Below are 13,848 nucleotides of genomic sequence, written 5' to 3' on the forward strand. Positions count from 1 at the left end.
CCAAACAGGGCCATTGTATCCTGGGAGATAGACGCCACTCAACTGTAAGTACCGTAACGAGGCGAATCTGTCTTAAGGACGACTTGGTCTTGTAATTTTATTTGGTTCGACAAAATAAATTATGTAAGTTTTTATTTATTTTGTTTGAAGTTGTTTCAATTTATTTTTATTTACACAGAAGATTGTTCCAACAAAAATATCACAGCTTAAAGGTCATACCTCAACTAAGTTGAGTTATGAAACAAAGCCAATCAAACGAAAAATCAATGGCCAAAAAAAAAAAAAAAAAACCACTAGAGAAAGCAAATCAAAATAAGGCAAACCAAACACTCTCTAAACAAAAAGATAGAAGACAAATACTGCTCTTGAAAGTCAAGACCATGATTGGAGTGAGTTCCATTATCATAATTCTTCACGTGTGGTGGTTTATTTCTGTTTCTTGTGGGGGCATTTTCTTCTTTTCTATGAAAGTTTGGGTTGTTGTTTTTGTGGAGGGTGTTTCTCTATTTTGAAATTTCATAATATCGTTGTACTAGATTGATGAGATTTTTTTCCGGATTTAAAAAAAAAAAAAATTAAAAATAGAAGTTTTGTTATCTGATGATGTTCTGAATTATTGTTTGATGTAAATGGGCCCGAATCTTAATAGAGCCACATACAGTATGGGGCATTCTATTTGAACCCAAAAAATATCTTAGTACGCCTAATTTAAATTTTTAAATTTTAATTTTTATTATATGTTAATGTGAATTTACTAATAAGGACAATCCATATTAAACCCTAAAATAATTTTTTTTTCCTTATGGTACATCCTAATCTATTATTTCTATTCAAATTACTATATATTCTTCCCCAAGAGATCAAAGTTAGTTTGTCTTCTTCTTCTTCTTCTTTCTCACTCCAAAACTCCAATCCACCTTACTGAAACTCACCATTATTATTAATATCATTGTTTTTTATTATTTTGAAACCCTAAATCCTAGAAGAAAGTTTGAACAATCAAACAATGGAGAAAAGTGATAATCAAGATAATATTTTGAAGTAACCCATCAAGGAGGAAGTAAGCATTAATATAAAAATCAAAATATAATTATTTATTTATATATTTTTTCACATGTCCCGTTATAATGTTAAATCTTTTAATTTTCACAATCATATAAATAGCATTATAGCTTGATTATCACAATTTTCACAATTTTCACAATCAAAATCTTCTTTCAATCTTCTACTTTCGCAATTTTCACAATCAAAATATTATCTTGATTATCACTTTCCTCCATTGTTTGATTGTTCAAACTTTCTTCTAGAGTTTAAGATTTCATAATAATAAAAAACAATAATTTTAATGATAATGGTGAGTTTTGGTAAAATGGATTGGAGTTTTGGAATGAGAAATAAGAAGAAGAAGACAAACTAACTTTGATCTCTTAAGAAAAAAAAATGTACAGATTTAAGTAGAAATAATGGATTGGGTTATACCATGAATATATATATATATATATATATATATATATATATATTATGATTTAATATAGATTGTCCTTACTAGTAAATTCACATTAAAATATAATAAAAATTTAAATTGAGCATACTAAAATATTTTTTTGAATTATACAGTATGAATCATGTGTTCTGAATTATTGTCTGACGTAAATGGGCCCTAACGTTAATACGGCCACGTACGATTCATCCGTAAAGAAAAGTTGGAACGTGAGATGATTGACAGGTGACAAAATATAATATAATATCATGGCGCATTTACAGGTCAGTGTTTTTTTCTCAAAATAATTATTAATAAAAAAAACGAAAAGTATATAATTTTAATTATTAAAATTTTTAAAATTTATCATTAACTTATATTTCTTTTACAAGTGTAAGCTGACCTGTTAATTCCCCTAATATCATTCAATTATTGATGTGTGTTTTTACTACCAAAAAAAAACCTAAAAATTGTGAAATGCATTGTGGTTTCAAATTCTTTTAGAAAATATTAAAGGTTGGCCTTTCTTCTAGTCCATGAATAAGATTGGAAAGTATTGTTCAAATCTGTCGAATGTATCACTGGTTTTATTTCGATAATTTGAATAATTTTTTTGTAGGACCAATTGTATGCATTATTTAAAAAATTAAGTTAATCCGATAATCGTATCTTATTCAATTGATCACATTTACAATTAAAAAAATGAATGGTAAGTATATTTTTAAAAATAAATCATTTAGGTTTTTTTTGTGATAAAGTGATAAATTAAATAACTATCAAATTGAATTAATTTTTTTTTTCTATGTGATATAAACAAAAAAAAAAAAATAGCACAAAAGCTTAATTTCCTTGAGGAATGATCTGATTTTTTTTTTTGGGTGTGTCATTTGGTATGAACAAATCTCGCTCACAATTTCACTCATTAATTGCTATTTATTTTTTTATTGTTTTTTAGTCGCCATTTATTAGCATGTTATTGGTTATTTTTGGACAAATATAAAAACTTTAAAAAAGACCTAACCGCATAAGGGTGACTTCTAAGATTAGACCCTAAAGAGTCAAGCCGTTAGAGATCATCCTCAGGTGGTTCTACACATCAAAGCTACTTGACCATATAGTAGTAAGTCGTAGACTCACACACAGGAGAGGATACAAGCTCACACTCCTGACACTGGGTACGATTCACTCAAGCCTGGAAGGTATGCTCTATCGACCATATATACTATTATCTGGGTGGCTGGCCCTGTGGAGAGTTAAACTTGGTACCCCAAGATTTATACCTTAAGGTCTTACCAAGTTGCCACACCCCCGCTAGGGTTAAATATAAAACTTTATTTATAGAGATAAGATTTTATTAGGGTTATATAACATGTTATATTTTTTGGCAAATATAAGAATTTAGGATAAGTTTGAAAACTTCTTATAATAGTTTAAAAAAGTCAACAAATTATCCTCGTCCGTTAGTATGAGGCTGGCTCTTTGATCTATATGTAGAAGACTAAAGAATAGGTGATCATGAATAACAATAAACTCACGGATCTGGAGGAATTTGGAGGACTTGTTGAAATTTCTCTGTGCTTTTGAATTCTATTACTATTCAAAAAGTTCATTGCTCTTGGGTTTCAAATTTTGAATGGTACATCAAATGGTAGAGGGAGAAAGTGGGTTTATTGACCTTTTAAGCTTACGGTTGTGCATTTCAGTACATATGCTTATGAAATTTATGGAAATTTTGAATTGTGTTTCATGTCAGAGAAATTTTTTTGAATTTTCTTTGTGTATTTTTGAAATTTCTCTGAATTTTTCTTCAAAGAGAAATTTGTCTAAAATTTCACTGGACTTAAGTCAATGAAATTTCACTGATGTATGTCTCATCTTTTTCTTTATTTTTACCATCTCTCCATCCCTTAATATGTCTTTCTTCCCCTTCTACCCTCAATGAATTTAGGGTTTCTTTGACTTAATTAGGTATTTTTTACTAATCTATAGTAATGATAATGAAATTTCACCGGCTTAGTCAAGAAAACTTAAATAAAAAACTTGTTGGTGCTTGTCATTTTATGTATAAACTTTTTATTAAAAGAAATATATGTAATAGGACCTCATTTTTATAATTCATCTGAGGCCCACTACTACAAAATTATAAATAGATTACGAATTTTAAGTGTGATGTATGTTATTTAATCATGGATTTTTTATTTTGTTAAAGTGCAATATTTGAGAGTGCGATTGTTAAGAGTCATTTTTTATCACACTTTTTGACCGTCATTAAAAGATAATTGTATCACATATTTTGACCGTGATAATAAACATTTAAATCACGAATTTTAAGCGTGATTAATAACCAATAAAACTTGAGATTGAACTTAAATAATCCATAATTAATAATGGAATAAGATCATAGTTATATGTATTTTCCATCACGGTTAGTGCGTGTGATAAAAAAAAGTCTCAGGCCACAAAATGTCAAGCATATAAATCGTAATTAAAATATGAACAAAACTAATATCTAAAATGTGAAGCATTATGGTGATGCTCGTGACGAGATTTGTAGATTAGTTGGCCGCTAATTTCCTTCCAAAAAAAACACAAAAAAATAAACTTTTGACTACTGAAAAAAAAAAAAGAAGAAGAAGAAGAAGGGCAGCATAGGCAATTAGATTCTTCACAAACCAAAAATAAGTTACATATTGATCTACATTCTGGGAAGATTATAACACAAATAATACTCAATACATGGAGAGTACTTATCAAGGTTGAACGCTTAAATTTTTGTTTATTTATTTATTTCTAAGAAAGGGATTGTGAACATTTTTGGAGCATGGAAATGGGTTTATGAATCATTTTCTTCAACTCTTGTTCAAACCTATCCATGACTGACTCTGGCAAGGACATCGGTACCACAATCACATCTTCTCCTCCTCTAATGTCCCTAAAACGTGCAAAAACGCTAATCAAAGATATCGCCCTAGGAACACCGCCAAACACCGGCATCCCCCACCCGAAATCTACCTTATCAAACCCTGCCCGAGTCGTATCTGAAACGATATAGTCCTTATTCGCGTCCAAGGAATGCAAAGGACGTCCCTTTCACTGCTGGAAAATCTGCTTTTAGCGGCGTTTAAAAAACGCCGCTATAGGTACAACAAACGTCGTTAATTCTTTTTGTGACGTTTAATGTCAAACGCCGATGCTGCGGCCGTCGCTATAGCTTTATGACGTTTAAAAAAACGTCGTTATATGACTATAGGCGGCGTTTTTAAAAACGCCGCCAAATATCCCACCAAAGGTACTATGACGTCACTATCATTTTAACGACGTTTTCAAAACGCCGCCATATCTTTTTAAAAAACTTACTGTTAGCTTTTAGAGTTTTAGGTGGCGTTTTCAGAAACGCCGTGATATCCCCTTTTTTTAATTTTCTTAAATTTTAAATTTAATATGAACAAGGACCTATTGATGTAATAATAAATAAGAAGGCAGCCTAAATAATAATGCATATGTACGGTTTTAGAAACACACAAATGAAGAAATATAAGCTCAAAGCATTAATCTTTACATGCTTACAAACTCCAAAGGCCTTGTTACATAAAGATTTAAAAAACAAAAAACAAAAAGTTGGGTCAAGAGGGTCTCAATCAGAGAGTAAAATCAATTTTTCTGGTGTAGCCAATTTTGGGGTCGGGTAGTTATCTGCTGTGGGAATCCTGATGATGCTGCAGCAGTTGCAAACAGTTGCGGAGGATTGATGAACGGCCTTTGTTGATTGTTGCTCATTGACAGGGAGAGGTGATTGCCTTCGGTGGTGGCTCCAATTTGACCTCCATTGCTGCTGCTGCTGCTGCTAAGATACTGAACCTACAACCACACGATTAAAACAATTTATTAGCCGGTCTAATTAATTAACCCAGTTGATATTGTGATATCAAAGTTGTGTAGATTTCTCCATAAAGCAAAGGCATGGAAGAGCTTTTTAGAAGAAATTATAACAAATGTGTTACATACAGGTTCTAAACGTACTTTATTTTATCTCTTTTCATGTTGCAACTTATATTAGTATCTATTACGTCCCACAAAACATTCTATTCAATTTATAGACTTCGCTGTTAAACAAATGAGTTCAGCTGTTAAATGGTTTTGAAACAGATAAAAAGATTAAGAAGCAAAAAGGTACTTGTAGCTGGAGAACAGTTACCAGAATAGTGGTTTTTGGTCCGGACAACGCAAGCATTGTCTGCAAAAGTGGTTCCAAGAGATGCTCTGCATAAACCTAGTACAAAATTTTGAAATCCTTTTGCTTAGTTGAAATGTTATTGATGAATAATGCAAACATGTAATACATTCATTTATCTAACCTACGTTAAGAAATTTGAAGTCTGAATGACTTAATTTCGACATCTGCAAAGGATATGACAAAAGCATAAGCGAATCCTATTTAACGAAACTTACAACATCAGTGCCAATGATGTAGTCAAACGGTGGATCAACAGCCTTTATTTGATCCACATTACCCCAGCTCAACTCTGCAACCTGGATGGAACCAAAGGAATCTACATGAAACAAAATTTTCACGTAAGAGAACGGTAAATTTTTTTTACCACAGTAGGTAAGAAAGCAATGACATTTGACAACTTTGCCGATATCAGTTGAACACCAATTATATATGATGGTCATTTAGATAAGAAATTGAATTCAGAGAGAAGTAAGGAAAAAGGAAAGACCAGAAACTTGTAAGCACACCTGAACCAGGATTCATTTGCATGATCCTTGATGCATTACGCTCACAATTTCTCATTAGCAATGGCAAAACCTCAGTTTGGTCTGTGGAGACTACGTCGCATCCTAGCAATGCCATGCCTGAAAACCACACCACTAAACACTAAGCTATTCCCCTCGCAATAGATCACAGTAAACTAGAGTCATCCCTACATAACATTCATATCAGAAATTATGCAAAAACAGAAGACACTCACCAAAACCAGCCACTCCACATCCTGCCCCAAGTTCAATAACACGTTTTCCTTTCAGTTTAGAAAGGGAAAACCTTCCCTTTCTGCAATTTTTTTCCTGAGCCACACAAACATGCACACAAGCACAAACAGAGTTTTAAAAATAATAATAATAATAAATAAATAAAATACTTATTTAACAATCAGAACTTAATTAAGCACCACAGTCAACTAAACACGTGTAAACCATAATCTCAAGAACTCTGCCTCATGCTCTTACGTATTTCCATCCCAAAATTGATCCCACCCAATGCAAAAAACATCAGCAACAGTGTGCAATCCGGTCATCATCATTCTTTCTTCTCACTCTTCAACCCCACGAGAGAGAGAGAGAGAGAGAGAGAGAGAGAGAGAGAGAGAGTCGCACATGAGGAAAGGAAGAAGGGGGGAGTGGCAACGGTTTGCAGATCTTCAGTCTTGTTCAAGGAGGTAGCAGCCAAACAGATTTATCTATTGTACCATATTTTAAAGCATGTAGTGTATTGTGTTATGGTTCCCAGTCCTTGTACAGAAATGATTGTGTTCCAGGTAACATAGGTCGAGCATATTGTATTGTATAATGAAGCTGAAGTGAAGATATAATTTTGTTATTTATCTATATAACTCTCCTCAGTCCTTCAATTTCTGCTCTGACAATTCAAGGGCGTAGAAAAGAAAATAAGAGAAGCTGAATAATTTCCCTCATGAGAGGTAGGGACTGATAGAAAAAGTGTAATATTATTTGCTCGTGTTAGTGGCTCAACCATAGGATCATCTTACATGATGTTTTTATGTTCATTACTCATACCCAAAGTTCTTGACTTGTTGGGTTTAAAAAAAAAAAAATTGAATGAGCAAATTTCCCAATAAAAACTAAAATACTGAAATTGTCAAAACAAGAAGAAAAGAACATTTCTGTAATTTGAGTGACAGATAAAAGTCCACTCACCGATTAATAGCGTAATCAACACCGGCTGCATCAGCTCCATCAAAACTGAACCCATTTGGTTCAAGACCTTGAGCTTCTGCTCTCTCTTTATCATTGTCAACATCAAATACAGTATTGTAAAGTCCTACAGGAGGAACCAAGGGTTGTAATAACTGTTAAACACAATATCAAACATATGATTAAAAGATTAAAAGACCTGCCCCACTGCTCCAAAATATGATTAAAAGATTGTTTTCTGGTGAGCGCCAATAGAAACCTTGCAAAGCTGCTGGAAACTCATCAATAGGTGTGTTTCTGCTAAGGAGGTTAGGTGTTTCCTTCGTAATTACCTACACAAACACAAACAACAAACAGGAAATATAAATATAAATATGAATTTGACTTATCTCATGTAATGAATGACTCATCATATGATAGACAAATGCAATTAACTGCCCTGGCACCATCTGGAAGGTGCTGGACATGTCTCTGTCATGGAAACCACTACATTATATCACAAATGATGATGTATAATATATTTGTGTGTCTCTGTTTTTCTTCTCTGAAAAAAAGACAACAACAAACTTTTACAACACACACACTAAAAATAAAGGAAAAAGAAAAAGCCCGTGTGAGACAACAAACCTGCTTTTTGTTCTTGGAGTTAGGCACTGAATCTCAACCTGCAGAAGAAAGATGATAAAGTTCTTGTATCAAATGAGGGGTTAAAACTAAGAGTTTTATTTGCTAAAACCAAATGAAATCTAGGTTGATGGCCAACAAATCCAAACTCCAGTTTGAGCACTAAGGATCAAGTTCAATGCTTAAGAATGTTGTGTATCTGAATAGGCAGTGTTTTAGTATTACCTCCATTATCTTAATTTCCATGAATTAAATCCACTCACTTGAGTGATTGAGGTTTAACATGAAGCTTAAATCTTGAGATAACATCATATTCGTGTCAACAAGCATTAAGGGATAAACCCAATTTGTGTAAATTTTGGATGGCAAGATTTTAAGATATATAATTTGATATTACTAAAGTGCGACATGGTAAGAGTGTTGCACATGTGATTGGATACACCACCCTCTCCCACTCTCAATCAGCACAACCATCATTATTGTTTACTACAAGCATTTGGTATGTCACCGAGGAGGGTCGAAGAATATTGTGGTGGTGTAGGGAGAAGGATTGGGTGGTGGGTGGATGAAAATAAGGATAATATGATAATTTTATTTATTTCTATTAGAGCAGTTGCAGGAAAAATCCTGACAATGGGGTATCTGTAATTTGCAGAATGTGAGGGGGCATCCATGTTTTTGACAAACCTCATGGAGTGTGTCTTTGTAATTTACCCAAAAATACATCAAAAATATGTGCAACACTTCCAGATAAACTAAAAGAGTTTTAGCATCATGGATCATTAACCGAAAACAAACTTTGGAAGCATTAGGAGATGACTCACTTGTAAAATTGTCCCATGGTTGCACTTTTTCAAAGGTAATGAAACAGGAATAGAAGCTCTTGAACTCATGTAACCTGCCAGATTAATGGTAGCCTCTCCAAGGATACTGGATCTAGCTGAACCCTACAATAAGCACATTGTTAGTTTGATGTTATCAATTGCTAAGAGCATCAAGAGGAACCCAGTGAGAAAAAATGATGGTTGGCACACAGCTTGTCAAATCTTAATTAAAACGATATTGAAAGACACAATGGTAATCAACATAGGCATCAACCATCGAAACGACTAGCTTGAATAAGTATTGCTCAAATTCCTTTGGAGCTTCATCTTGTGAAATCCAGACAGACTCTGACAAAGTCTTTGTCCATCGACACGTCCCATTCTGTACTGATGCTTTCCCTGATTTGCTGACAGTTTTCCCCGTTTCTGTGGAGAGAAGAGAGACATAAAGCTTGTCCCATCCTTTGGGTACCTAGAAGGGGAAAAAAAATAGAGAGAGCAAAACCATGAAAAAAAATAAAATTAAATGAACAATGTAACAGGGAAAAAAAAAGAAGTTAAAACAAATAACCTTGGATAAAAACTCAAAACAGAAATCACTGGGTCATAATTCTAGGGCAGGGGAGACAATAGCGTAAGAAAGCCTGTTATTACATTAGATTACAAAGTCCATTTTTTAAACTATTCAATCAGTCAACATTTTGTGATAGTTACAATTTCTTAGGTAGTGACATCCATATGCCTTCACTCTAAATCCAGAACCGCCTAGCATGACTGTAATAGTGTAATTCAAGCTGAAGTTGGACAGAAGTCAGCAAAATCTAATAGAAGTCCTATTTTGTATCACAGTTCAGAGATATAATATCACTGGTGCATCAAAAAGAATGCATTGATTATTTGTTCTTGTTCTGTCATACAGTAGAACTCTCTGATTATAATGAGAGCCATGGCAAGCTTGAACAACAATACTGTATCAGTGTATCACAAGTCAATATTGTTGGATGCCCAACCAGAGGGGATTTGACAATCCAATTAAAAGAACCCATGTGTAATATATTGATTATCACAAATTCATACAAACCAATTAAAAGAATGCATTGATATATTTTAACACCTTAAAATTCAAACCAACAAAAAAGAAGAAAGAGGAGGCAAATGATTTCATAAATTGTATATGGAATTGGCATGTAACCACCACAAAAGTAGATTAACAGCAAACACTCATTTTCTATAAACATGGGTTGTCCTAGTTCAAGAACAAGAACAAAAAGTCAAGGTCCTCTTGATAGTACGTTTACGGGTTTTGTCAGGATGACCAACAAAACTAATCCCTTCACTAAGAAAGCTAACAAATCAATCTCAATACACACTTATCAACAGCCACAGAGTCAAGCAATTAATCTAAAATAACTATCTACTAACATTTCACATCAAGTTAGGAAAACTACAAATATAAAAATACAAAAGTTGTCCTTTCCCTTATCAAGTAAGAATGTCAATGCAGCAATGAATTGTTTGAGGTAGAAGGTTCAACTTACCAGTCAAGCCAAACATTGGACCTCATACTTTAAATCCTATTAACTATTAGGTGCTTCAAATAAAGCTAGTCATTAACTCACACAACTTTTGGGGTAACATGGGCAAACTAAATTCTTAATTATGGATCTGTGCAGTTAATAGACTGCTTCCAGAAAATAACAGTAGCATAGAAAAGTTTTCTTTGTCCATGATGACCAAATGGGAAGAAAAACCAAAGTAAAATTCATTGAGCCAAACAATAAATAGCAGTATCAGCCACAATAACAGACATTACTTGGAGAAGAGATTGTTGATGGTGGAACAAATGGAGAAGGGGCAAATGGTGGAGATCCAGGGCAGGGTTTCCCAGTAACCAGTCCACATAGATTTATGTTATTAGCAAAGCTGCAGAAGGTACACAAAAAATTAGCATAGCATTTTACATCAATCATTCAAGGACACTACAGAACAACATTCTCTCTAACAAGAAACCTGATGGGAGTGAAAAGTGAAAACGAACCACTGTCTGGAATAGGTCCAGATAAGGATGATTATTCAATCAATACATAGAGATACATATATAAATTCATATATATACTTGTATAGAGAGATTTTTAGGAGAAAAAAATTTTCCAAAAAAAAGTACAGATAATGTGTACGTAGAGAATAAGATTGTGCGAGAGAAACAGAGATCCAGAGAGATTGAGAGATCGAGAGAGAGATCGAGAAAGAGAAGAATCGACGAAACTGAGATTAGATTGAAATCGAAATCGAAATCGTGCATATGGTTAGTAGTCGATGCAGATGCAGATGGTGATGGCGGTGGCGGTGGAGCTTTGAAATCAAAATCATTCTGAGATTGGATTGACCGAATGATGAATAACCGAGCTGAAGAAGGTTGAATCAAGTTGAAGGAACTGAAGGGTTTGGAGAGAGAGAGACAGAGAGCGAGTGAGAGATTTGAGGGATCGGTTTCTCTGAGGCTCTAGGGTTTCTCAGATTCAAATAAGTTGTGAGAGATTTGAGGGTTTGAAGAGAGAGAGAGAGAGAGAGAGAGAGAGAGAGAGACACTACTGTAACACATTTGAAGGCGCTTTTCAAACGACTTCGTTGCTTAAACGGTACCGTTTGAATAAAAATAAAATGTGACGTTTATAAAACGTCGCTAAATATTAGAAATAGTGACGTTTAAAAAAACGTCGTTAAATAAACGCCGTTAAATCATGTATTTCTTGTAGTGTTTATCACCATAAGATCAGCCACTGATCTGAAATACTCTTCGCTCACTTGTGCCTTTGCCTTCTTTACCAACTCCAATGCATATCCCAATGGAAGCATAGATAACATTCCTGCCTTTGTCATCGCCGCGGGATAGGTAAACACGTTGCCATAGTATCCAGGAGGTAGGTTGAGGCCGTATTTATTGCCGCAGCCATTGACTATGCACGAGACACGAACAGTCTCGTCTGGGGCTAGGCAGAGTGCGCGTGTTCGACATTGCCATACACACGCGGTGAGTAGTTCGAATGTGGTGGCTGTTGTGCTGTGGTGGTGGTGGGGAAGATGGTTGTGAATGGCTCTGATTTCTTTGGCACCAAAGAAGAAAGAGCGGTTGATCGTTGTGGTTTTGTTGGCCGTGGTGGTGGTGGTGGCGGCTCCGGCTAGTGCTTGGTCGTATTCGTGGTGTGGGCATGTAATGGAGGGAGGCTGTCTTGCAGAGAGGAGGTGCCTTTGCCAAATTGGTGGGACAGATGGTGTAATTTTGGTTTGGGGTTGTTGGGCAAACTCAGCGATTGTGTTTAGGAATTGCATAAGACCAGACCCGTCGCTCATTGTGTGGTTCAGACGTATTGCAAATGTGAATCCACCACAACTAAAACGCGTCACCTGTATATTTTATTACCACATGTTAGAACACAGTCGCCGCACATTTAAAATTTGGATAAATTATGTCGATAGTCACCAAATATCAAAAACAGGGGGAAAAAATCACTAAAATTCAGTATATTTTAATTTTTTAAAATATTTTTTTATAAATAGTTTACTTTATAGATATATCTAACTAAGGTATATCTAAAAAAGTAAAAAACTTACTTAAAATTTTAAAAATATTCATTAAAAACAAAAATATATAAAAAATTAAAACTAGAAAATTAAAAGAGCAAATTACACTAACCGTCTATATAACTTGGGACTTGTGTCACTTTAGTACTTTTCAATTGTAACACATTTGACCTTGAATTTTGAATCTTGTTCCAAATAAAGACAATTGAAGATACCATTGTTTAATTTTAAGGGCAAAATTATCAATTTAATAAAATATAAACTAATTTAACAAAAAAAATATTAAAAAAATATTTTTAATTTTTAAAATATTATTTCTATCCACTAAATAAAAAATTATGTAAAATTGATCAAAATTAATAAAAATTACATGATTAATTTTTGAAAATTAATTTTACATGATCATTATCCAAACTCATAATAAAAATTAATTTGGTAAAAAAATAAATAAATATCTAAAGAATTTATCAATTTAACATAATTTTATATTTAGTGAGTAGAAATAATGTGTCACAATCGAAAAATCAGGGATTAAAGTGACATAAGCTCTAAACTATAGGGATTATTAATCTAATTCACCCAAATTAAAATCAAACACAGAATGCACAATTCTTTCTATAGTAAACATTATTACCTGAATCAACAAGAGGGGACAACCCACAATTCCATCGGATCCAGGAACATCATACAGAAGCTCCTCCAAGTATGGACACCCTGGCCCAATCGTGTCGCCAAGCCAGTCGATCTCCACATTTGCATCTGCCTCTATGAACAGAACACCTTCGGCTGTGCAATCCACTGAGAGTTTCCGATTAGGCCCTTCAACAAGCCTCCCTGCAAATGGGTAGTAAAACACAAGTGCTTTGGCTAGTGCTTCTCTAATCACACTCACAGGGTCTTTCCCTTCCATTGAAGGGTTGTTTTTGTAAAACATGATCGCTGGAACTTGGAAACGAAGACCTTCTTGGTCATCTATGTCTGAGAGTTGTTTGAGTTCGTGTGGTGTGGGCTTTGATGGAACAAGAAGTTTTGGATTTTGTCTTCTCACGATGAATACTAGGGGAAGAGTTGAAGATGCCATTTTTGGAGGAAATGTGAATTAAAGAATATGTAATATCTATATGTTCTTTGTCATATGAATTTGAGAGGTATTTATAGAGTAATGATCTAGTAGAATATAAGAAACCCATCGCATAATGCAACTGTTATTTTTAGGAGTCTGGATTTAGTAAACTTAAAAATTTCAACGTCAGTATAAAATTGATCGATTACAAGTTAATTTAGATTTATTTTAGTGATATAAATAGTTTATATTATACAATTGAATAAAATAATTATTCATATAAAAAAAATTAAATTCATCAAATGTCGATTGTCATATTATTAGAATATTTTTATTTAAAA

At 33.7% G+C, this 13,848-nt stretch overlaps 1 protein-coding gene and 1 pseudogene across 2 annotated transcripts; both read right to left on the minus strand.

Moving 5' to 3' along the window:
* Window positions 1–4,113: 4,113 nt before the first annotated feature.
* LOC145806084 (alcohol acyltransferase 16-like) lies at window positions 4,114–13,630 on the minus strand (annotated as a pseudogene). Its single transcript, XR_014348593.1, has 3 exons — window positions 13,079–13,630; window positions 11,629–12,267; window positions 4,114–4,576 (listed from the first exon to the last, which is right to left on the minus strand). The product of XR_014348593.1 is annotated as an alcohol acyltransferase 16-like (transcript).
* Window positions 4,733–11,576, minus strand: LOC114323208 (uncharacterized). The gene is made up of 11 exons (XM_082901803.1): window positions 10,676–11,576; window positions 9,137–9,334; window positions 8,863–8,985; window positions 8,042–8,079; window positions 7,614–7,746; window positions 7,418–7,541; window positions 6,454–6,547; window positions 6,221–6,337; window positions 5,930–6,030; window positions 5,676–5,750; window positions 4,733–5,338 (listed from the first exon to the last, which is right to left on the minus strand). The coding sequence occupies exons 8-11, from the start codon at window positions 6,333–6,335 to the stop codon at window positions 5,132–5,134; spliced, it is 498 nt and encodes a 165-aa protein (XP_082757929.1). The 5' UTR covers window positions 6,336–6,337; window positions 6,454–6,547; window positions 7,418–7,541; window positions 7,614–7,746; window positions 8,042–8,079; window positions 8,863–8,985; window positions 9,137–9,334; window positions 10,676–11,576; the 3' UTR covers window positions 4,733–5,131.
* Window positions 13,631–13,848: the final 218 nt, after the last annotated feature.

This window comes from Camellia sinensis, chromosome 13 (assembly GCF_055761805.1).
Source record: "Camellia sinensis isolate YWXY chromosome 13, ASM5576180v1, whole genome shotgun sequence".
NCBI classification, from domain to species: Eukaryota; Viridiplantae; Streptophyta; class Magnoliopsida; order Ericales; family Theaceae; genus Camellia; species Camellia sinensis.

Coding starts and splice junctions, on each gene's coding strand:
- LOC114323208 (XM_082901803.1), bottom strand. CDS start 6,335: ATGGCATTGCTAGGATGCGACGTAGTCTCCACAGACCAAACTGAGGTT. Junction 6,031..6,220: donor GCAAATGAATCCTGGTTCAG/GTGTGCTTACAA, acceptor TGTTTCATGTAG/ATTCCTTTGGTTCCATCCAG. Junction 5,751..5,929: donor ACATCATTGGCACTGATGTT/GTAAGTTTCGTT, acceptor ATTTTGTACTAG/GTTTATGCAGAGCATCTCTT.